General features: G+C 41.1%; 1 protein-coding gene across 1 annotated transcript in view; it reads left to right on the top strand.

Annotated features, from left to right (window-relative positions):
* The window catches only part of LOC136858676 (zwei Ig domain protein zig-8), a 784,418-nt gene extending 759,023 nt beyond the window's left edge, over nucleotides 1–25,395 (top strand). The window contains exon 6 of the mRNA XM_068225726.1: nucleotides 23,273–25,395. Within this exon, the coding sequence (XP_068081827.1) occupies nucleotides 23,273–23,382 (110 nt within the window). The 3' untranslated portion in view covers nucleotides 23,383–25,395. The remainder of the gene's footprint in view (nucleotides 1–23,272) is intronic.
* Nucleotides 25,396–25,871: the final 476 nt, after the last annotated feature.

Here is a 25,871-nt window from a genome sequence, read left to right on the forward strand (position 1 = left end):
GTCTAGTTCTAATACGACGTATCTGAAAATGCTCTTCACCTCCATTATATCCCTGATCACGTCTTCCAGCCACGTATGGATATGCAGTCCATTCTCCTATGCTAACGCGTAAAGGAAAATGAACCTTACAGCATTCCACTCTAGGAATGTTATGTTTGCATAACATATTTCCTTTTCTAAAATTTGCTTTAGGTCGGACTGACACAGATAGGTCTTATAGTGACGACGGGATAGGAAAAGGCTAGTAGTGGGAAGGAAGTGACCGTGGCCTTAATTAAGGTACAATCCCAGCACTTGCCTGGTGTGAAAATGGGAAACCATGGAAAACCATCTTCAGGGCTGCCGACAGAGGGGTTCGAAACCACCGTCTCCCGAATGCAAGGTGATAGCTAAATGACCAAACGGCACCGCCACTTGCTCGGTCACAACGTATTTACGCACTCCTACAGTATAATGTATTTAAGAATCACGAACACAACGAAAATTGTTGTAATGGATTGAGTATCTATATACACTGACTTAGCAAATTTCATGGGATAGTCACCTAATAGCGTGTGGGACCTCCTCTGGCTCTGCGAACTTCAGTGAGACATCGTGGAAGTGAGTCGACAAGTCCCTGGTAGTCCTCTGGACGCAGCTGACACCAAATCGTTTTCAGAGCGGCCGCCAGTGCTGGTCTGTTCGTGGATACAGATTTAATGGCACGGAGCCTGCGTTCCAGGACATCCCAGATATGCTCGATAAGGTTCATATCGGGGCTCTTGGGTGGCCAATACAGTCGTTGAAACTCCGCTGCATGTTCCTGAAACCATTTCCGGGCGTGGGAGCGATGTAGCGGCGCGTTATCATCTTGAAACACTGCAGAACCGTCTGGGCGCTGGAAGGCCGAAAATGGATGGAGATGGTCTCCGAGCAGCTCAACATACTACGTACCATTCAAAGTCTCTTCCTGAACAACTAGAGGGCCCATTCCATACCAGGAAAATGCACCCCAGACCATAACAGAGACACCAGCGCCCTGGACCACACCTTCGAGGCAGGCGGGATCCGTCGCTTCATGTGGTCTGCGCCATACACGGTGCCTCCCATCGGCATGGTGCAGTTGAAATCGTGATTCGTCCGACCATATCACGTTACGTCATTGTTCCAGTGTCCATCCCTGGTGACTGGCGACAAATGCTCGTCGTTGTGCCCGATGACGTTGGGTTAACATTGGCACCCGTGTACGGCGCCGGCTCCCATGCCCCATAGAACCCATGTTCCTACGGATTGTTCACTGGGAGACTTGTCTAGCACGGCCTGTGTTGAATTGAGCCGTGAATTGTTGCACGGTTTCCCGTCTGTCACTGTTGATAATCCGTCTCAGATGTCGACGGTCACGGTCATCGAGGATGGCTGGACGGCCGGTCGTTCGTCTGTTGTGGACGGTGACACCCGCATTCAAGCATTCACGGTACACCCTGGACACGGTTGATCGTGTGAAGCCGAATTCCCGCACCACTTCCGAAATCGCACTTCCCATCCAACGGGCACCGAGCACCATACCCCACTCGAACGGTGTCAGCTCACGACGAAGTTCCATATTACACCTGTCACATGCACAGCCACTGCTCATAAGGTCTCCTATACAACTGCCGCTGGCACAGGGGGCGTGTGGTGCGCAGACAACACACCTGGGCATAAGTGCTCCGCTATCTTATGACATTTGCTCAGTCAGTGTATATATAATAAGAGTTTTGCCTGTACATTGATCAGAATTTGAAAAGAATGGTATTTCTGTATCGGTCATGTCCACAGTAACAAGGAAATGCACTTTTTACTTTTCCGTAATTTATGTCTGTCTGTCTGTCTGTCTGTCTGTCTGTCTGTACACGCATCACGAAAAACGGCTGAAGAGAATTTAATGAAAATCGGTATAAAGTGTCCGGGAATAAGTCGCTACAATCTAACCCATAAATAATCTTAGTCACGCTGAGAGAAATTGTAGTTTAGGGGAAGGCCTAAAATTCATCGTCAAATATTTGTTATTAGCGGTCCTATCTTAAAGAAAATAGGCATGCAAATTCCGAAAATAAGTCGCTAGAATCTAAGCCATAACATTTTTTATTGACGCTGAGGCGAATGGTAGTTTAGGGGAAGGCCTAAAATTTAATTCTCAAATATTTATGTAATTAGTGGTCCTATCGACAAAAACTTGGCTACATTACTTAAGTTATAAAGTATTAAATTTCCGATCATTTATGTCTTATACATTTTAAACGTACCGGCTATGATAACAGAGTTATTCATGAATTTGAATTTTTGTTGCTAAGTCCATATCAGCGCCAAGTCACGAGAAAATGGGTGAACCGAATTTAATGAAAACCGTTATGTAAAGTCGGGGAATAAGGAACTACAGTCTACGCAATAAATAATTTCGTAAGACGCCCTAATATCACAGAGTCGAAAGAAAACTAAATGTGAAGGCCTACAATACAGAAAGCTCATCAAATTGAACAACAATAACATTACATTGACCGCTGTTTGTTTGTCTTCTGTTAACAGTCATATCCGATAGATGGAATGGCTGCTGTATACCGAGTATATTTTTAATTTTCTATACGTCGCACGGACACAGATAGGTATTATGGTGACGATGGGATCAGAAAAGGCCAGGAGTGGAAAGGAAGCGGCCCTGGCGTTAATTACGTTACAGCCCCTGCATTTGCCTGGTGTGAAAATGGGAGACCACGGAAAACCATCTTCAGTACTGTTGACAGTGGTTTCCGAACCCACTACCTCCCGGATGCAAACTCACAGCTGCGCGCCCCTAACCGCACGGCCAACTCGCCCGGTCCTACCGAGTACAACAGCCTGCCTGAATATTGGCGGAAAGTAGCTGGGGAGTTGGATAACTTTCTTCTTAAGCATGCCATTCCTCTGGTTCATAAATTTTCTGATACTACTGGCATGTAACAAACTGGTTCATCATAGTATTCGAGCTATTCAATCCCTACCCTGAGGCACTGATTGGAATGAGCAGAGTGTATATTTAAAGGAACAATGGCAGAGGAGTGTTCACGGCTGTCTGCGGCCTGGTCATTCCAGCACTGGAACTTTGGACTGTTAGGTCGGCATCGTAGTGCTGTTCGTTAGAAGTGATAAAATGTGCGGTTTTTCATTTGAGCGAGTATTTTATATGATAAGATTGCTTTTAATCCCTACATTCCAACTGATTTTTTTTGTAATGGCCTAAGTTAATTATAATTGAGAAAATCACAAAGAGAGTCTAACTGAGAATCCCGTAGCGAAGCACGGGTACATCAGGTAGTTCATAATGTGTGGCTGGAGGCGTGACCAGACTTAACGAGAATAATGGACAGGAAGAGTATTGTCAGACACGTGGTATTAGAACTAAGCCATCGATACATTCATTTACTTACAACATATTACCACACTATGAACCACAATATACACGCAATAATGAATACATGCTTCGACATAGGGTTGGCGTTAGGCAAGACTAGCCCAAATCCACACATAGTGTCGAGTTGAGGTAAATGGATATAGGCGAAGATGAATAAAAATAATGAGGATAATTTTCCTTTAAAATCCTAGGAAGACTTGTCCCTACACTATTACGACATAACATTTTTTATTATCCAGCGCCGTAAGGTCATCACGCCACACTTAAAACATCTAGAGTGAATAATCTGAGTACTTAGAGTTGGTATTGGTTAACGCCATGGTGATAAATTCAGTTTGACAGTTATTTTTATTATGTTTCTCGTCACACAGGCTGCATCGATTGCAGCACACCAGGAAATTGTCATCTAAACGTGTAGTGTTCGTTACGCTGTGTAACGGTTCAAATCCTGTTACAAACATTCCTCTGTATTATTATTATTATTATTATTATTATTATTATTATTATTATTATTATTATTAGATTCAGTTCTATAATCTGACTTCGCTACGTATTAATTAATTATCGCTTGCCTCATTGTATTTAATTTATTATGTATATTGTATGTGTGTATGTTAGCATTAAGATAATGTTGAGTGAGATTTGCTGCCTAATATCAGATACGGACATATTTTGTGAAACAACTTTAAGACGTTGCAGCATGTGGTGCAATACTGTTACAGTAACTGTCGAGTCATCGCTCTGTCATTGTATGCATTTAGAAGTATGAGATTATTTACGGAATTCCTAATCTTCCTGAGGCTATTTCAACACAATCTGTAACACTTGAGAACAGGGTTTGAGTGATATCATGGACTGTTTTAACTATGACGTAGGTGTAATACCCTGTGACAACAAATGTCTGTATAAGAAGCAAGATCCTATAGCGGTCAGTCAGACGGATGGTGAACAGTGAGTTGGATGGAGTCTTGGTCGATGAATAGTCATATGGAGAGTGAGACCACTGTTTGTCCGTCAGTCAGTTGAAGGTAGTGCAGTGACATAGATACGTATTCGTCAGTGACCAAATGGATTAAATGTTCGGAGTGTGTTTCGTGTATCTGTTCGGTCTAGTTCTTGTGTCAGTTCGGTGACAGCCGAATATTGAGTCGTCGTAATGCAGACTAACAGTTATCAGTGAACTAACTGTAAAACTGATTGTGAAATGTGGTTATATTTTCAAGATATGCTATATCTAGTTTGTGAAACTAAAAGGATACTTCACTAAATTAGGTTTCAGATACCTGCACATTTTACCAACTCAAAGGAATACGCCATAATAACACTCAAAGTGTTCAAGGTACTGTTAAGGGAAACAGTGAGGGATACATTTCTTGTAGCGCTTGTAAATGTCCGGTCAAGACGATCTCAAATTTAATGCCTAGAGTTTCTTTCAGTCTTAATTTTAGAGTTTTATATTATCATTAAAATTGTCGCAGCAAGTCTCACCCGTTAAATTCAACATTTAAAGAATATATTTTGTTTAGTATCAAATACGTTTAATTGTTTTATTTCAATGGTAGATCAGATAACCCCAAACTTCAGTGTCCTTTTCCCAGAACCTATACATTATGCTGTCAAAGTAAGTTTATTACCTCACACCCTAGAGATATTCATGATTTTCATTCTATTATCTTTACATTTATTTGTAGCTGGCGCCCATCAACAATTGTATGTGTAAGTAATAAAGTAAGTACAAGGAGAGACTACATAGTCCGACGACTATTTTATTTCAGGAATATTTTAATTCAGTTTCATTTTATCTAGTAAGCAAGAACAGCTGACTCTGTATTCCCCCACAGATGAGGAAGTCTCACCGCACCAAATATTACGGCTAGCTTCTCTTTACTAAGACTATAGACTGCTTCACTTCCAAGCGAATTCTGAAAATGTCCCTTCGCCTGTCTATTCGGAGTCGACAGATTGATAATAGCAGACAAGGCACACTGCCTTGATTACAAGTGCTTCCAGTGTACGCTGGTAATTTATACTTTATTAAATTACAGCCTGTATGACGAGAATCATAATAACTGTCAAACTGAATTTACCACCGTGGCTTTAACCAATACAAATTCAAAGTACTCGGATTATTCACTGTAGATAAGTGCGGCGCGGATAATTTTGTGATGATTGGCATAACTTTCACTCTCGACTGACTATTCAAATGTTGTCTGTCGAGTCTATCGACAGGGTTTATTTACACTTTCCTGACCTCAGCTTTTGTTCATCTGAGGTCAACTCAGAGTGATGGGGTAGGTTTTCTTGAATAGGTATTGGGAGGCCGGCCTGGCTGTTCAATTTTTCATCAGTCAGCGGTCCGATAATTTTAACCCTCACGTCGTAATTTTATCATGAATCGATAACGGATTGGTAGGATACGTATAGATTTCCGTCTTCCACGTTTCACGGGTTTCTAGTGTCGCTATCGGCGTGGTGTAGCTTTGGCCAACAGCAATCCAGATGGGGTCAGTTCATAGAATTTGATACCTAAAATTATTAGAGTCATTGCAAATGATCATGATGAAGATCTTCTAAAATCCTCACAGTTGAATTTCTGTGATAAAAATACTTTATTATTAATTGGAAAGATAGCTGGATTTCATATTTACATATTCATAGGTGGTAAACCTGGAAAAGTTCGCCATAGTCACTAGACTTTTGTCATTGGCCTAGAAAGTGAAGTGGGCCTTTTAAATATTTCTTATTTTTCCCGTAGCCAAACTTACGACTATATGCCCGCAAGCTCGGAAATTTCTTTTCTCCATTTGTACGAATTTTTGGCGTTGTGCCTCTTTGCACTGAGCAGGAATATCGGTATTCTTTTCCTGGTAGCAATTAGTGAGTTAGTCCTTAGCTCTCCCGTTTAAACTCTCGTCATTAAGGAAGCGGGCACTTCGTGTGATTTCTGCCGATATAAACAGCTTAACTAGCCGTCGTTCTCGTAACGGAAATGTTCATATGTATTGTCCATACAATACGACGGGCTCCAGGTCCGTTTGAGTGTACTTGCAGGTGTGGTAATATATTTACCAAGTGTGCGGCACAGCTTCTCAAAATGTATTTCTGATTTGTTTTTCAACTTGCTTTATGTCGCACAGACACAGGTAGGTCTTATGGCGACGATGGGATAGAAAATGCCTAGGAAGGAATCGGCAGTGGCTTTAATTAATGAGCAGCCCCAGCATTCGCTTAGTGTGAAAATAGGAAACCACAGAAAACCATCTTCGGGGCTGCCGACAGTGGGGCTCGAACCCACTATCTCCCGGATGCAAACTCACAGCTGCGCTCTCCTAACTGCACGGCCAATTCGCCCGGTTTTATGAATTTCAATATCATATAAAATCATGACGATATGGTTCATACTGCATGGGTACAATATAAAGTAGTATAAAGTGAATGACAAAATTTAAATGTGTACATAATTACCATTTGCATTACATTGGAAATTTCCTTTATGACTTAGTGAATATCAGTAAATTACTATAAACAAATTACAAATCATTCTTTAAATTGCACTATTCCTCCTTAAAAATTGCAAACCCTTTATGTGTACAGATGTGCAGAAAGTTATATCTCGTAACCACCTGGGTGATTGTTGAGCTCCGAAGGGCAGTGTAATTGAATTCTAGCTCTAAGTGACTTCATGGCCAGGCGAGACCATATTGCTTTAATAAGAGGCGGGTGGCGTCTTGGAATAAAAGGCAATTCGCCCTGGCTGAAAAACCAGGCCCATTTATTTAAGAGTTATAGCCAATTATAACACAATAATAATTTAAACAATAATTGACAGTAGTACAATAATTTCGCCTCTCGTCATTTTCATCTGAGCCGCATAGTAGGAGACTCAGTGTCCGTACATCAGCGGTTTAGCCGACTGTAACACGAGGAGGGCTTAAAATATTCACCATCTCAAATGGACAGGCCGCTATGGTGGACATTATTAATCTATTGATGTCGTGCATACCGGATTGGACGTACAAGGCCAGAGTACAAACGTATTTCATACAATAGAGCACTAAACATTGCGCTCAAGTTGTTGACCCCAGTGACTCACAATATACCCAGCTGAGTCGATCATTGCTTTCTTTTATCTGTTCTTGGCTTCTTCTTTTCATCTTTCTTACATATTTTCCCTTAGTCAACTTTAACTGCAACATCGAGAGTGGTATTATGATGAATCGTAGGGTGTTTTTCATAGTCCTTCCTTTACCTTTGCTGATAATTCAGAAGTTGTTACTCTATACTGTTCCTATCATCAGCATTAAGATGGACCTTCTTCCCGAAAGTTGTTAAAATATTTCTTTATTCAATCAACTATCTATTTAAGGAGGCATGGATCTGGTTGTAGCAGTTAGCACATCATATCGTGGTCGATGTGCGACTTGTTGGCTGAACGGTCAGCGTACTGGCCTTCGGTTCAGAGGGTCCCGGGTTCGATTCCCGGCCGGGTCGGGGATTTTAACCTTAATTGGTTTATTCCAATGGCACGGGGGCTGGGTGTATGCGTTGTCTTCATCATCATTTCGTCCTCATCACGACGCGCAGGTCACCTACGAGTGTCAAATAGAAAGACCTGCACCTGGCGAGCCGAACCCGGCATTAAAAGCCATACGGCATTTAATTTCATCGTGGTCGATGTGAGTGAGTGCATGCTACGCCAAGGCTGAACGCCAAACGAGATGACGTGGCAAGTGATAATGACGCGTGACCTGTCAAGTGGTAACAACTTATATAGGTAGTTATTTGTCGCATGGATTTTAATTCCGGAGGTGTCCGAAGACATTTTCCGACACTCATGGGCGACCTGCGCTTCAGAATGTGGAATGATGATGATGATGATAGTGCAGTATGGAAAGAGAGAAATCCGGTGTTGGAATATATCCTACTCCTGTCGAATAATGCCAAGGGGTCTCTTCATGGCTTTACATCTCCATTCGACGGACGAATCACCATGATCAGCGTCATATGACCTCTCCCCCCTGATCACTGTGCAGAGGTTTGGAATTTAATCTAGGCCTTTCGCAAGCAATCTATGGATTATAAATTGTGTACCGCCACCTAACTTTCTGGCCAACATTCTGATAGGGGTTAAATTTTTCTACCGACGGGACTCGAACCGGCTAACCACGGGATCAGACCGTATATATTTGATGGCTTAACGATCATAACCACTACGTGGGTAAGTGCTAAGTATCGAGTATGCAGGTTCAGATTAAATCAACGTGAATAAAAGTAAGAAAAGAGAATAACTCATGATATGAGCCACGTCGCTGTCAGACGAATGCAGCCGGCTGCCTTTTATGTCACGTGTTACAACCTCTTTCGAGTCTATCCCTGAAAATTTGCCATTTATAGCTACAAATAACTTTGCAATGAAAGATGATCCAGACTTAATTATTAATTTCATCAATCTTGTAGAGATATTGTCGTTGCACCAGGAAAACAGCTGTGTGATTATGTTTCAGCTTGGACTCATTGGCTGAATGGTAAGAGTACTGGTCTTCGGTTGAGAGGGTCCCGGTTTCGATTCCCGGCCGGGTCGGGGATTTTAACCCTGACGGTTTGTACTGTCCCCAACATCCCTGCAACTCACACACCACACACAACACTATCCTCCACCACAATAACGCGCAGTTTCCTAAACATAGGAGGGTCTGCCTTACAAGGGTTGCACTCGGCTAGAAATAGCCATATTGAAATGATTATTAGCTTAGAACTCTGACCAGAAGGAATCTGTCATCTAAGACTATTGCATGAACTATATAATTAATTTCCATTCTGTGATACATGTGCTGTGGGTCAGTATTTTTCCTCTCAACTTGGACACCTAAAGGTATGTCGAGGCGCAACGACGGTGTATTAGTTTACTTGCCGTCTCCTAGCTCGTTCCGCAAAACAACTGAGAGCTCCAATCCAATTATTTAAACACGCCGAAGGCACCACATCTGCATACGTTAACTTGCCTATAATAATGGCGTGTGGTGGTAGTGGTGGTGATTATTGTTTTAAGAGGAAGTACAACTGGGCAACCATCCTCTATATAACACTAATCAGAGAGAAAAAATGTAAGCGGTCCGACACTTCGAAAAATGAAGGTATCGGCCAAAGGAAGACAAGGGCCACGAAGGGCATGAAAATGAAAGACTCCCTAGCCTTCGCAAACCTAATAGCGTCAGGGTCGGAAAAGAACAAGTGTTGACCAAGAGAGGTCGGAAAGGATAGATGAAAAGTGAGGAGCCTGGCACAAGTAAGTGGAAGCAATGCCAGGACTCAGCTAAGGGCACTGTGGTCGCCAACCCACGCTCCATAATTCAGAGCCCCTGGTGCCCTTCTTAGTCGCCTCCTACGACAGGCAGGGGATACCGTGGTAGGTATTCTACCGCCCCCACCCACAGGGATTTAATGGCGTGTGGCCTCCAAAGAGGCTTGGTAAATGTCTTCCGAGTTGACGCCCTATAGGCGACCTGCGCGGCTGTGAAGATAGAATATCTTCACCTGTGACGAATTGTAATGATGAAGACTGCACACACACCAAGCTCCGAGCCATCGATATTAACCAATGAAGGTTAAAATTTTCGACCAAACCGGTAATCGAAACCGAAGAAAACCGGGACCAGAAGCCTTCACGATAACCATTTAGCCATGGAGCCTAAAAAATTCATCCTACATTGCTTTTATTAACATTAAATAAATGTACTCCGTTGCTAGAAACTGGCTAATCACTCCGGTGGCTGTTTCTCACTTGGTCTATAATCTACATCACGGCCATGCATCAACCCCGTTACTGCTAGATTAATTATCTGCCATGCCACCTGGGGGCACTCTTTCTTAGATAAGAACTGAGGTTGGTTTAGATGAGACCAACGCCTTTGTTTCGTATTAAAACTACACTTGATGATTCCTGCATACAGTTCTCTCTCAAAACACGAGGAATCAGGGACCGGTGACCGAGATGTTAGGCCTTTTAAATAATCAGTGCCATCATCACCACTGACGAGGAATGCAGTAAACGCAGTAGCTGGAAGGAGTTCCAGGCCTTACATCTACACCAACAGTATGCATTCTAGCCAGACTGCTTCGACAACGCCTCCTCTAGAGTAGGTGGGACATGCGACCGTGGCCCAGAATCCAGGAAGATGCCACTTATCCATTAAATGTATGTCGTGAAACCCAACATCATTAAAAGAACTGTCACTTCTGTTAAATTGAATTCCAAATATTTTATTGTGTTTTTTCCAAAAATATAACCTTTTGTCTTCTTCTTTTCTTTATACTTCTCTTTTTCTTTCTTCATTGTGCCATCTCATTACAGGATGTTGATGCACATCTGGGTGTAATTATCTCTATTGTGAGGCTTCCGTTTCAGGTGTGCCGCGTCGTAGATTTCGAATCTCTATTGGAGTTTTCGATCCAGGATATTCTCCGCCCACGTTCACGCTTTCCGTCTACCTTGCCTTTTTGTATTAAGGTATATTAATGTAATTTTGGATGGTTGTACAGAAATAGTCCACTTCCTATGTGTTTCGAGAATTAGAATTTCACAAGAATTCCCAGCACAACGGACTGCATTCTTTGTCGTTGCATGATCCAGCCATAGAATCTTCAATATTCTATGATACATCCTATTTTAACTACCTGCATTCAGTTCACTGATGAAGTTCTTAGTGTCCAGCCGTCGACGCCTCTAAATCCTCTAAATAGGTTGTTTAACACATAAGACTTCATGACTGTCCAATGAATTTTGAATCGGAAATCATGGTAGCACACAATATGTTTAATAATAATAACAATAACATTATTATAATTATATTACAATTTCATTCCTTTTCAACTTGCTTTACGTTGCACCTACACAGATAGGTCTTACGGCGACAATGGGATAGGAAAGGCCTAGGAGTGGGGAGGAATCGGCTATGGGTTAGTCAAGGTACAGCCCCAGCATTTACCTGGTTTAAAGACGGGAATCCACGGAAAACCATCTTCAGGGCTGCCGACATTGGCGCTCGAATCCACTATCTCCCGGATGCAAGCTCACAGCTGCGTGTCCCTAACCGCACGGGCAACTCGCCCGGTGCATTCTAAATTCAACATCCATCGAAGATCCTATTTCCGTTAAACACATCCCAGTTTCATTTATTTTTCTGATACTGATGACACATTCTGTCAACCATTAGGGAAGAAAACTGACTAAAGCTGACATTAAAATATGTTCCTAATTACTGTAGTTTAATATTAGCATAGCCAGGAAAGGTATTTTCATTATTACCTTTAATTCTGATACACAAAATATTCTATTATAATCAACATTAAACTTTAAAATTTAATTATTTCTACTACATCTTGATCCTGTACTGAACAGCGTAGCTGTGATCATTTCAGAGGATCCTAGGTTCGATTTGAACCATTTCCTATTTATTCTTCTGTCTTGGGTACCTGATGTTAGTGATCGTATTAATACACACCTCTTCATTTATACACTATACTGCATGCCACATGAAAAATTAAGTGCATTCATCTAGAATGTATTGGCGTCAGGAACTGAATGCGTCGAAAATATGGGTTTAAAGCACATCTGTTGTCAAACCCCACGTGTCAGCAATGAACGAGGGAAAAAAAGGAAGAGAATAGTCATAGTTTCTACTGCACCCTGCGTTTGAGCAAACTAGAGACAACATTGTCATTTAAACTGTTAAAGTGACAGTAAGAATATCATGCTAATTATAGGATGTTATTGAGTATGTCTGGTGAAGACCCGATGATTTGTGATAAGAAGCTATTGCGAACAAGACGGACGCTTCCAGATATCGCTCAACCACTGTGAAACCATTTACAGCTTGTCTGTCTTGTGGCCAGCGAGCCGAGAGAGCACACCGGATTAAGTCACAGGAATTCCTAGGTAGCTCGTTGCCGTATGGTTAGCGCGCAACGTGGCTCTTACCGTGACGTTAGAAGGAACCAACCGTAGTAATCACTAGTCCCTATTGCTACTATGTTGATGGCTTGATCTATAGCCATGCCTTGTCCAAAATGTATGTTTTTGTTACTGTAGCAACATGTTCCGTTCTTTACTTGTGGGAATATACATCATCATCATCATCATCTGTTTACCCTCCAGGTTCGGCTTTTCCCTCGGACTCAGCGAGGGATCCCACCTCTACCGCCTCAAGGGCAGTGTCCTGGAGCTTTCAGACACTTGGTCGGGGGATACAACTGGGGAGTATGACCAGTACCTCGCCCAGGCGGCCTCACCTGCTATGCTGAACGGGGGCCTTGTGGAGGGATGTGAAGATTGGAAGGGATAGACAAGGAAGAGGGAAGGAAGCGGCCGTGGCCTTAAGTTAGGTACCATCCCGGCATTCGCCTGGAGGAGAAGTGGGAAACCACGGAAAACCACTTCGAGGATGGCTGAGGTGGGAATCGAACCCACCTCTACTCAGTTGACCTCCCGAGGCCGGGTGGACCCCGTTGCAGCCCTCGTACCACTTTTCAAATTTTCGTGGCAGAGCTGGGAATCGAACCCGGACCTCCGGGGGTGGCAGCTAATCACGCTAACCACTACACCACAGAGGCGGACGGGAATATACATTTTCCCTAATTTCGTTATTGCAGTGGCAGTAATCACATGTGTTCCTGAAAATGATCCCGAAAATACCACTTACCACCTCTCGCCAGCTTTATTAAGCTGATGACCGGGTATAGAATCTCAGCATTCCTCAAGAGAGAGAGGATGGCTGAGAGAATTCACAATGCAGATCACTCTGGCATGCGTAATTAATTCATAACATGGGTCTGAGACCAAGTACCGCCGAAACAGAAAGTTGTTATTTTCCATCTAAACAACCGATAGGCAAATGTTATTTTGAATATCTCATTTGATGGTACACCGCTTCCTTGCCGCATAACCAAAAATAAGTACTTTCCAGTTAGCCTTGATCGCGTCCGCCACGTTGGCTGAATGGTCAGCGTACTTGCCTTCGGGTCAGAGGGTCCCGGGTTCGATTCCCAGCCGCCTCGGGGATTTCAACCTTCTTTGGTTAAATCCAGTGGCCCGGGGGCTGGGTGTTTGTCCTCTCCCAAACATCCCTGCAATTCACACAACACACATAACACTATCCTCCACCACAATAACACGCAGTTACCTACACATGGCAGATGCCGCCCACCCTCATCAGAGGGTGTGCTTTACAAGGGCTGCTTTCGTCTAGAAATAGCCACACGAAGTTAATAATAATAGCCTTGATCGCACACTACCTTAAATGAAACACATAAGGCAAAGAACAACAATCTCTACGAAGTCGCTGTTTCAACATGGGGAGCTCCTGGATCCAATCCGCGAATCCCAGCGATGGCGTTTGTGTACTCTACAGCAGAGTAATCCTCTTCGATGTGACTAAACATACTACATGTTCAGAATATCGATGCAGTCTTTTATCAAAGCATGTGTAACGTGAGTGGCATCGTTAAATCCACTCCTCTGTTTTGGTTACCTTCATTGAGTCATACTGAGCCTCGAGGAATCATATGCCTAAATAGTAATTTTATTTTTTTTGCTAGGGGCTTTACGTCGCACCGACACAGATAGGTCTTATGGCGACGATGGGATAGGAAAGGCCTAGGAGTTGGAAGGAAGCGGCCGTGGCCTTAATTAAGGTACAGCCCCAGCATTTGCCTGGTGTGAAAATGGGAAACCACGGAAAACCATTTTCAGGGCTGCCGATAGCGGGATTCGAACCTACTATCTCCCGGATGCAAGCTCACAGCCGCGCGCCTCTACACGCACGGCCAACTCGCCCGGTAAATAGTAATAATAATAATAATAATAATAATAATAATAATAATAATAATAATAATAATAATAATAATAATAATAATAATAATGTCATTGATGCTTTAATGGGCCGTACTAATAGACATGATGCTGTATAGGCTTTTGGGCTTATGCCGTGTCAAGAAAAGGTGAAATTCATTATGTTTCGCAGAGAACTGTGTTCTGCGTCACCAGAAGAATATCTCGACTGTCCACGAGAAAGGCTTCTTAAGCAATGGCTTTTGAAATTTTAGACCTTATAATAGAAGTGGAAACGGTACGTTCATTCGTCATCAGATGGCTCCTCGGACATGGCACAGCGCTAGCGTTCGAAGCGGAAGCTCGCATAACCATCAGAATCAGTCAAAGAGGGTCACATTACATATGTACGTAACATATGACATTGACAGGTGTATGACATTGACACAAGCCTGGAATGAAACATCTGGCGATGAGATCTACTACAGAGAGAAATCCAGGTAGTTAAATGCGAAATTCTACCAATAAACGCTCCATAGCGTCACGGTAACTGGCAAAATTCACTGTCGCTCCTCTGGTGAGGAAATCAAACATCCGGACCATCCTTCCCAAAGCCCCAACCTAGCACCCAGCTATCACATTCCTGCGTAGCGGCTTCGCTAGAAGCCGTGTCCCATTGCACAGCTTGAGACCTTTCAGGTTGCGCAACGACTTTATAGGAGAGCCGAATTACGTACAAAGTGATATTGTGCGTCCAAATTTCGTTGTTTCGTCCTGATTTATGATTGTATAGATGGTTGTGAACACTATATTAAGGGCTTCGAACCTGCCAAAAGTGGTGTTATTAATAGCGAAAACTACTGAGCTCGATAGCTGCAGTCGTTTAAGTGCGGCCAGTATCCAGTAATCGGGAGATAGTGGGTTCGAACCCCACTGTCGGCAGCCCTAAAATGGTTTTCCGTGGTTTCCCATATTCACACAAGGCAAGCTGGGGCTGTACCTTAATTAAGGCCACGGCCGCTTCCTTCCCATTCCTAGGCCTTTCCTATCCCATCGTCGTCATAACACATATCTGTGTCCGTGCGACGTAAAGTAAAGTAGCAAAATATAAACTAGCGAAAACTTACTCACTTTTATTCGTGAGGATAGCTCGCTCATAAAGCTAACAGATTCGTTCGATCGGCAGGGTGTAGATGTCAGAATACACTTCGGCAATTAGCTCGTTCACAGAAGGGAGGGTTTCATACAGTGAAAATGACAGCTCACCATCACCGTTGAACTCGTCCAGTGTACCCTCTGTAAGGTCGGAGATCTCTCATACAAGGGAATCGCCCATCACCAGTCGAGTTCTTATATTAGTGGTAAGTAAGTGGTTTTATTTTATATATTTTACGCTAGCAAATGTACCCGTGCTTCGCTACGGTATTCTACATTATATACGGATATCGAAGTAAATTACCGTTCATGCAGTTAATATTATTTCAATTGCACGTCTCTTAGCTTTATCCGAGAAACAGCATGGGGAAGTTACCATACGTTGTTTCCAATGTAAAGTGTAAATTGCGGAGTTATGATGATAACGGCAAGTTCATTTTGCTAGTGCCATTCACAACCGAGTTGGGAAGATTACATTACTAGGGCAGGCCCCATTGCCTGATTGCGGGTTCACAATCGATTTGGGAGGATTTCGTTACAATCGCAGGCCCCCTTTTCTACTTCCAGACAGATAACAGTTGATAATTTTTATTATAATGGCAGGCAACTTTCCTACTGCCAGTCAAAATTGAGTTGTGCTGTTATCATTATAATGAAAGGTCCCTATTTCTAATGCCAGCCAACTTATTGCCAGTCACACCAAGTTGGTGAGTTTGCATTAAAATAGCAGGCCACTGTGCCTAATGCCAGTCACATATTAGATGGGTGCATTTGTTCATAATGGCGGGCACCCTTGTCCACAGCCAAACACAATCGAGTAGGGGAGTTTTGAAGAAAATTGCACGCTCCCTTGCCTTCTGCAAGTGAAATCGGGAATTATTCATTACAATGGTGTGCCCTCCTTACTAATTCCACTTACACAGAAGTTGGAAAAGGACTCCATGCCTACTGCCAGTCAAAGTCGATGTGGGGAGAACTGACTTCAATAACAGACACACCCTTTCTTGATCGCTATAAATCGACATCAATATATATTATATATATCGACATACAAAAGTATATGCAGACCTTCATTTACAGATTAACTCCTGCCAAACGGTATGTCACATCGACAAACGGATCGTACCATAAGTCACCATATTTGGCGGTCTAAATGGCTGGTCCTATGATATTTTCTCGTATCTCACCTATTCATGTTTCAGACTGAGTTAGAAACGTTGAATAGGGTGAAATTTGGGTAAGAATGCCTGTCTCACAGTGCATTACTTTTCGGATAATTATGTGGCAGCTACAAACATAGCATTTGGCTCACATATGGCTAGAGTCTGGGCCCAAGATCGTAGAGAATTAACGAACCTATCTCTCCTATCAGTCATTCAAAGTATGAATTATGCGTGTAAAAAGTGCAAAATTTACAATTGAGAAATAGAGACAAATCTAATAAGGGATATACGACAAAAAGACATAGGACAAAAATTATTGATTACTCAAATTTGAACGGAGATTGTGCCATCCGTTTTGTGATAGGACTTGCCGATTAGGCGCGAAATACCTCGAAACGAAGGTCTGCACCATAATTAAAATTGTCTCCATATTTCGATATTCTTCGGGGAGAAAAGTGAGAAATTTAATGATCTTGGAACTTTTCCGTCGCCTGCAGAAAAAAACGTGTACTTTTGCAAAATTTCAATTTTCTAGCTCATCTGACAGATTGTGCCGCAATCTTTATATTGGGGGAGGTGGTAAAAATTAGGACGTTCAGGAAAATAAAGCTAAAAAATATGCAGATGATCATTATTATCCGTTAAACGGACAGCTGTACGAATAATTCGCCAAAATAGTCAATGTACAGACACACGCTCGTTACGATTATATTTATATGGATGAGGCTAGACGACGCATTGCTTCCGGCTAAGGCTCTATAAGATTGGTTCATACATGCGCACTGGGCCATGTGATAAAACTCTTAGTTTCTCCTATGAGCACTCGCTTCGTCACATTGAACGCATTGCTTTAATCACTGCGTGCATGCACAGAATTATGCTATATTTGTGTGGGTATTTATTGCATAATGGTGGGTTGTTCTGCACCTAATTGTAGTAATGTCTGTAGTCCGGGATACAGGTTGTTTAGATTCCCTTCCGATCTGCATTATACCTCCACTGCCTCTGCTACACCTTTTACTTCAACTGCTGACTTAAACCTGCATCCAGCTCCCACTGACATTACTACGCCCCTTATTCAGTCACATTGATCATTCTGTATTCAGTTCTACCCCCAAAGCCCGGCAACAGGAGTTCAACATCCAAACACCAGAGTTACAATATATGCCAAAACTAACTTCATATGACAGAAATAATTTTTTAAACATTGGTGGTAGTACAACAAATGCATTATTGGAAACCAATATCTGTGGTAGGCCTATATGCAGACAGGTTTTAAACTATGAGCTTTCTGACTCAAGCTATGAAACATTAGTATTTTTTAAAATTTGGGTGGTCTAAAGAAACCAAATTGTGAAGTTATGAAATTAATTTGTAACTGCGAGGTCTTCTATAGGGACTATAAGCATTATATAATGCAAAATGGTGCAAATCTTGTAATGAAGGACATTTTGAATGATAAATGTACCAGTACACGTTCTCCAACGTGCTGTATTTAAAGGAAAAGAATGTTAGACACTTCTTCAAAATTCGATCCTGTGCTGTTCTGGACTTTAATAAGAATTCATGGAAACGAGGTAAAATATAAGGGACTGCTTTGGTAATAAAGAGAAAAATGTAAACAAGGAATGGAATGTTATTGTTTTGTAAATACTGTAATAAAAGGAGGGAGTAAATTTGTAAAATATTACTTAATAAATATAATATTTTTTTAAATGTGCTGCCTGAGCAAGATAATCAATGTTGAAACTCTTTGAAGTTTATTAAGTTGAGTCGTGTTGAGAAATCATACTACTTCTCCCCTAACTGGAGGAATCTCTGTAAAGAAAAGCACTGTTACCTTTGCCAAAGTAAAAAATGTTAAATATTCTCCACAGCTCGTGGGTCATTCCCCTTACAAGTCACTGGTAGCTGATTATCAGTGGAATACTTCAGGTTGGGAGAGGAGATTCAGCTATAGAAGTAGTTACTCTATTCCTCTTTTCTTCCTGAATGTAATTTGTAATAACATAACATTTGTTTCATGAATGTTCGGTTGAATAAACTAAAATTCCCTGTTCATTACAACCGCATAACCTGATGAGATTCATAACACTCTCCAAAAATTAAGTTTATTTTGCACATAGAATATATTTTTTTAAATGCTGGTAAATAAGAAAAAAGAATGAATTTTAGAAGAGAGTAATACACTTAAACAATCCGGTTACTTGGGTGTGTTCGTCCTCTTAGATCACATTTCAGCGTTATTTCTGTTCGAAGAATATTTTTCTTATTATTTCGACAACATTGAAAAAGCGCTGAATCAGTTTCACGCAAGTTTGAAATACCGACTGAGATCATATGGTATCAAAATATTCTATCACATTTTATACATCTTCGACACTGACCGATGACCACGTCAAATTCCAGAATATAAGAAGGAATGTAACCTATATCAATACCACGGTGTCCCTCATTTTATTTGACTGTACTGCGGCGCATAGCTTACGAACAAACTATTCTACTTATCAGTAATAATAATAATAATAATAATAATAATAATAATAATAATAATAATAATAATAATAAAATAATAAACCGTTTTATTAGAAAACGAGTTTTTCTAATATTTCTCAAGTGAGAGTACATGCATAGTTTGTATATTAGAAGGCAAATTATCAACGACCTTGCTTTTACAATCATCGTGTCGAGTAAAATGTTCACAATAATGTACGAAATATATTAATATATATGTTGAGTAACCGTTTGAGTAATACTGAGAATGAGTATTTTTACAATACCGGTAAATTTAGCATTACTTTCTAGCGTGGAGAACAGTAAAAAGAGAGGGATATACACGGCTGGGGCGGTTAACTGAATTAACAACGTAGTGCAGGAATGAACCATAATGGCGGGCGAGCATACCTAGTATTTAGAGAGCCCTACTTCCGGCTGCCGTTTACCTCGTCAGTGCACGCGTCTTTTTTCATCAATGGAGATTCTAACTGAAGTTACCAGAAAACAGGAACCTGGCTTCACCGAATATTCTACTGATATTTATTACGTCCCGTAGCGTCGTGCTAACTTCCAATGCAGTTTTGTTTACCATAGTGCACTCACCCCACAGGGTGAGAACGCAATATTGCAGCACTTATTCTATGTCAATGCTTTTGTTGTTGTTGTTGAGATACTGCTTTGTTGGTTTTCTGCGGGGACCATGATGTCTTATAGGTGAGAAGAGATTTTGAGTTTTGGAAGTTCTACTACATATATAAATCGAATTCTTATGTTAGGCTTATTTCTCATTTCTCCTGTCAGAACAGTATGCGATTGTGAGGGTGTCCTTGCTTTTTTCAGTACACAGATAATATGAAGTAATTAGTACCATCGAGTACCTTGTCATTGGTGATCATTACGTATCAAGTTAGATGAAACACTCTAGAAACATGATAGTGTCCATAGTAGGCAGACTGCTCGGGCAGATGAAATTTCTGCATTTTGTCCCAGTTGGGATTGGTTGTGGTAGTGACGGCGATGAATAAATCTGGTTGCAAAAATTTCTCGACGTAGGAAAAAGTATACTGAGTGCACTTGTGCTTATATCTTGTTATGTCAGCGAAACTGACAGCAGTATTACAAAGTGAACTAAGCACTCTCCATCTACAACCTGCCTCACCGCATTCTGTAGTATTACCAAGTGACCTAAGCACTGTCGTTCTACAACCACCCTTAGTGAATCCTGTAGTATTACCAAAGGATCTAAGCACTCTCAGTCTACATCCTGCATTAGCACATCCTGTAGTGTTACCAAGTGATCTAAGCACTCTCCAACTACGTCCGGCTTTAGCGCATCCTGTAGTGTTACCAAATGACTAAACACTCTCAATCTACAACCAGCCTTGGCGCATCCTGTAGTATTACCAAGTGACCTAAGCACTCTCCATCTACGTCCTACTTCAGCGCATCCTGTAGTATTACCAGTGGCCTACGGACTCTCCTTCTACGCCCTGCCTTAACACATCCTGTAGTGTTACCGAGTGACTAAGCCCTCTCCACCTACCACAAGCCTCAGCCCATTCTCTAGTACTACCAAGTGATCTAAGCGCTCTCAATCTGCATCCTGCCTTATCGCATCCTGTAGTATTACCAAGTGCCGGGCTGAGTGGCTCAAACGGTTGAGGCGCTGGCCTTCTGACCCCAACGTGGCAGGTTCGATCCTGGCTCAGTCCGGTGGTATTTTAAGGTGCTCAAATACGTCAGCCTCGTGTCGGTAGATTTACTGGCACGTAAAAGATCTCCTGCGGGAATAAATTCCGGCACTTCAGCGTCTCTGAAAACCGTAAAAGAGTAGTTAGTGGGACGCAAATAAGCAACATTATTATTATTATTATTATTATTATTATTATTATTGTCCGCCTCTGTGGTGTAGTGGTTAGCGTGATTAGCTGCCACCCCCGGAGGTCCGGGTTCGATTCCCGGCTCTGCCACGAAATTTGAAAAGTGGTACGAGGGCTGGAACGGGGTCCACTCAGCCTCGTGAGGTCAACTGAGTAGAGGTGGATTCGATTCCCACCTCAGCCATCCTGGAAGTGGTTTTCCGTGGTTTCCCACTTCTCCTCCAGGTGAATGCCGGGATGGTACCTAACTTAAGGCCACGGCCGCTTCCTTCCTTCTTCCTTGCCTATCCCTTCCAATCTTCCCATCCCTCCACAAGGCCTCTGTTCAGCTTAGCAGGTGAGGCCGCCTGGACGAGGTACTGGTCATTCTCCCCAGTTGTATCCCCCGACCAAAAGTCTGAAGCTCCAGGACACTGCCCTTGAGGCAGTAGAGGTGGGATCCCTCGCCGAGTCCGAGGGAAAAGCCGAACCTGGAGGGTAAACAGATGATGATGATGATAATAATAATAATAATAATAATAATAATAATAATAATAGTTTTAACACTATTTCAATTATCGTACATATTCAGGTGTTAGGGAACATTGACAGTCCTAATTTAGTTACACAGGAGTGATTAGATTTCTGGAAGCCTTCGAGTTTGTATAAACACAGCAACTTGGTCTAAATAATATCGATATCTTGGTTACCAATTAAAAGGCACAATTTTCTAGAAGTCAAGAAATTCTGTTCTAAAATGTTTGAAAGGGGAATTATTATGTTTTATTCCCAACCTGATCATAGAGAAATTTCATAGTATAAAAAGGGATTGAGAAATTCTCTAGTTAATTGAGGAAAGAGAATGTGTTCACTTCAAGTAATGTCCGGCTCCATAGCTAAATGGTTAGCGTGCTGGCCTTTGGTCACAGAAGTCCCGGGTTCGATTCCCGGCAGGGTCGGGAATTTTAACCATCATTGGTTAATTTCGCTGGCACGGGGGCTGGGTGTAGGTGTTGTTTTCATCATCATTTCATCCTCATCACGACGCGCAGGTCGCCTACTGGTGTCAAATCAAAAGACCTGCACCTGGCGAGCCGAACATGTCCTCGGACACTCCCGGCACTAAAAGCCATACGCCATATCATTTACTTCAAGTAATCGTTTTATATCTTATTTCTGTTTTTACTGTATAATTCTGAAATTATGGAATTTTACCTTGAGGAATGTTTTAGACGCATTACTTATTGTTGATCATTCAGGTTTAAAGTCGATCTGGCTTAGGCCTCTCAACAAACGTAAAGCGTCGGTTGTATTCAGCAGATCGGTCTTGTGTTGAATATATTGACGCGTAGGGAATGACGCCACGCAGTTAACAGAATACAGCAAAGATGTTTTTTTTTCCGTACATAGAAATTTCTTAAGGTAATCCATTAGAACAAAGCAAATATTTTTAAGAATTCATGGCCGCTTTTATATTTTTATATGTTTCTTTCATTCTAGTGCAAAATTAGAATTTTGTCCGTGCATGATATTGGTCAGTAGGGCTGTGTCTTTCGGAATTTGCAATCGTAACTGCTTACTCTAAAATTAATGTTATAACCGGGAAACTATTATTGTTGCTAAATGTTTTAAATAACGCACTTCTTTTATTCTCACTGGGTTTACAAAATCATTAGACTATATTAATTTGATGACTAGTGTTTAATTGAAACATTTAGGAATAGAAACAGAGAAAACGCAATAAAGTATGGCTATTTTCTTGTTGTCGTTTTTATTGTTGTTCATGTTGTTGTTGTTGTTGTTGTTGTTGTTGTTGGTGGTGGTGGTGGTGGTGGTGGTGGTGGTGGTGGTGGTGGTTGTTGGTGGTGGGAATCTACAGCAAACAAAGGAATTACGTAAAGGGCCTGATTTGATACAGAGAGTTAAAACAAAGCATAAATATACTCGAATGAATATTTCGTACTTGGTTGTAGTATACAACACTGCTTCACAGAAACGTTTGGTGGCCTGCCGTTATAGCCAGACGTCAGACTGTTTCATTTACTTTAATTTAACCTATGATCTTCATAGTCGGTCAACTAGGATTATAGCTGCTGGGAAGTAATTGCATTTAAAGGAAATACAGGATAAATAAAATATAATCTTAAGATGATCGAAGGGATTCTCCGGCTGTGTGGCTGAGTGGTCAATATCTTGGACTTCTTCTAGTTTTATTCTTGGTTGCATCACAGTATTTTATTTCTGAACTTCATTTTATCTTTACTGTTGACTTCTTGTGGAATCTTACAGCATTCATATCTAGTATAATATTTGGTACTTCTTCAATAGTTCAAGTTAGTGACGATCGCAACGTGTCTTTTTGTTTCAGGTGAGCACCCGGCCGCTATGCACCACGGGAGAGCAGCTGGACCGCTCAGCCCGACACTCAGTGCCTTCACGTCCGTTCTATTGCTGCGACTCTGGACTTTGCTGATATAGCAGCCATGATGCAACTTGCAGCTCCCTTCAACATATCACTGAAACTCAGTGGCTTTTATTAACAGTGATTCGCCAAGGCGACATATTTTAGTTCTTCTGTCAAGGCTTAACCTGCGAGATATGTGAGAAAATGGTACATGCGAAGGGTGATAATGGTACTCACCTGTTTTTATACCGAATGTGTATTGAGAAGATTGCAAATAATGGTAGCAAATCAAATGATAGTTTTTAAAGAATATCATTTGACGAAAATAGTATAATAGGTTCTACTCAATCAACTCCACAATTCTGAGATTTGTTTAAGAGAATTATCCTTTCCGTAAGTTTACTCCTTCATCACTTTGTCCTAAATTGGAATGTTGACTGTTCATTTGAGTTTTATACTCTTCAAAATATGATAAGTGACTTGTTGTAGGTCGTTAGTTTTCTGTTGCTTAAGAAAACTGCGATATAATTTGGAATAATACATAAGGTACCAAAGCCACCACTGGCCCGTAGGTGCAGCTATAGAAGGGAGATTCTGGGGTTGAAGGACCAGAGATTACATTAAACATTGTAGAACTTGCAATAACCAGATCATTCACCGGATAACTTGAACAAATCAGTCCTAACTTGTTTATTACGTTCTTACTCCGACTATAAATTAATATTTGTACGATTTTAACTATTATTTTGCATTGGCCACTTGATTCACGTCACATTATAATGATGCAGGGCGATAGATCAACAATCCAGTGATACCAGTTATCTCCTGTACAATGGCGTCGCTCATTACTTTACAACACTACATTACTGAATTATGTTATTAAACTTGATTCTATATTTAAATTTTGAAAGTCGAAGACATTGTATTACCCTTTATATAAATATTCCTTTAGAAAAGTATGTATTAAGCAAAACTAAATTTTTGTGATGTTGACGTGAGAAACTGTTATTTTCGCTTTTTGCTTTGTAGATAATCTCCGCGATGTTTGAGTACGGTGGACGTCCCATCTAGAAACATCAATAACTTCAGTTCCTACAATTAAATATATTCCCATTACATTCATGTAGGGGCAGTTAGAACAGGGACATTTAGTTATATTCCAACTAACAGGCATGTTAAATCTAATTTGGTGGAAACTATTCCGGATAAGGCATATACAACAAGTGTAGGTATTGTGTACCCTAGTGCACTGCCACTTCATTAAGCTTGCAGGGCTAACTCGTCAGTGTAGTATCAGTTGCCTTGGAGAGGTGTGGCATTGCAAATGTTAAACACACTCAGACGAAATTCCTGTTTCTAAGATTAACATTATCAGTTATTGTAAAATTGTTTAACTCAACAGACACAAATCATGACAAAAGTCTAACTTGAATGACTCTAAATGGAATCTAGAATTTAGTTTAAGTATGCATTGATATATTTGTCATTGAAATCTGATTTAAGACTTATTTTCCGTGTCCTATGATGCTCTTCTTGAACGCATGAATTAATTAGTGCGATTTCACATGCTCGCAGGTTGCCTTGAACGAAGTGATTATGGAGACTATTTTTGTGCACTCGAAATTTTACTACAGCCACACAACAACTGTGAAGTGGGTAGGTTGTACCGTTGCAATGAATTGCTGTGATTCGTCCATTGTTCTAGGTGACGAGAAACGTGGAACAAGAAGGTACTCGTGTGGAAAGAATAATGTGTTAAATGACTCTTCATAACTGTGATCGGTCGAAAACTGAAAAATTCCGTGACATTGTGGGAACATTCACTCTACCATGAACAGATGAAATACTATCTCTTACAGACTAGTATTACCGAATAATATATTAAAATGAGTTTCATTATTTACTCTATAGTGTTTATTTATGTAACATATAGAGTCAAGAAAACAAACATTTTAACTCAGTAAGCTTTGGTAAAAGGCTTTTGAAAGAAACAGAAAAACGAAAAAATGGAGTAACGATATTTTAATCTTGTGTGAAATATATGAGTGACATAATTTACTAAAGTGCGAATGTACTATTCTTTATTATTAAATAACAGAGTAAGTGTATTAACTTGTATTGCTGCCTTCTGATCAAATATTTCATTTAAAAAATAAGAGAAAAACAGTCATGGACTATTCACCAGGTTCTCATGTGGTACTGTTTCTCACCACATGAAGGAGAGATGCACTCTGCTCCAGTTCAGAGGCTAAACGATGCTGTTTTATCAAAAAGAAGTTACTTATTTTCCCTCTATATACTCATATCTGGGAGGGAGCACTCGAAAACTGACATCAGTAGTGCGTTTCGTACGGATTACAAAATTCCACACGACATGTTAAAAACAATGTTTTATGTAAGATATTTTCATATGCAGTTGTTTCAGGCATCCTGTAAAGATTTTCAAAGTTCTTAAACTCAGTACTACGCAGGATAGGGCGATCGAGTCTATACGCGCTCGTATTTGATCCAGAAAGTAAACACGTTGTTGCTACTGGATACATTTTGATTGAATGGTAAGTAA

Source organism: Anabrus simplex, chromosome 1, assembly GCF_040414725.1.
Source record: "Anabrus simplex isolate iqAnaSimp1 chromosome 1, ASM4041472v1, whole genome shotgun sequence".
Taxonomy (NCBI): Eukaryota; Metazoa; Arthropoda; class Insecta; order Orthoptera; family Tettigoniidae; genus Anabrus; species Anabrus simplex.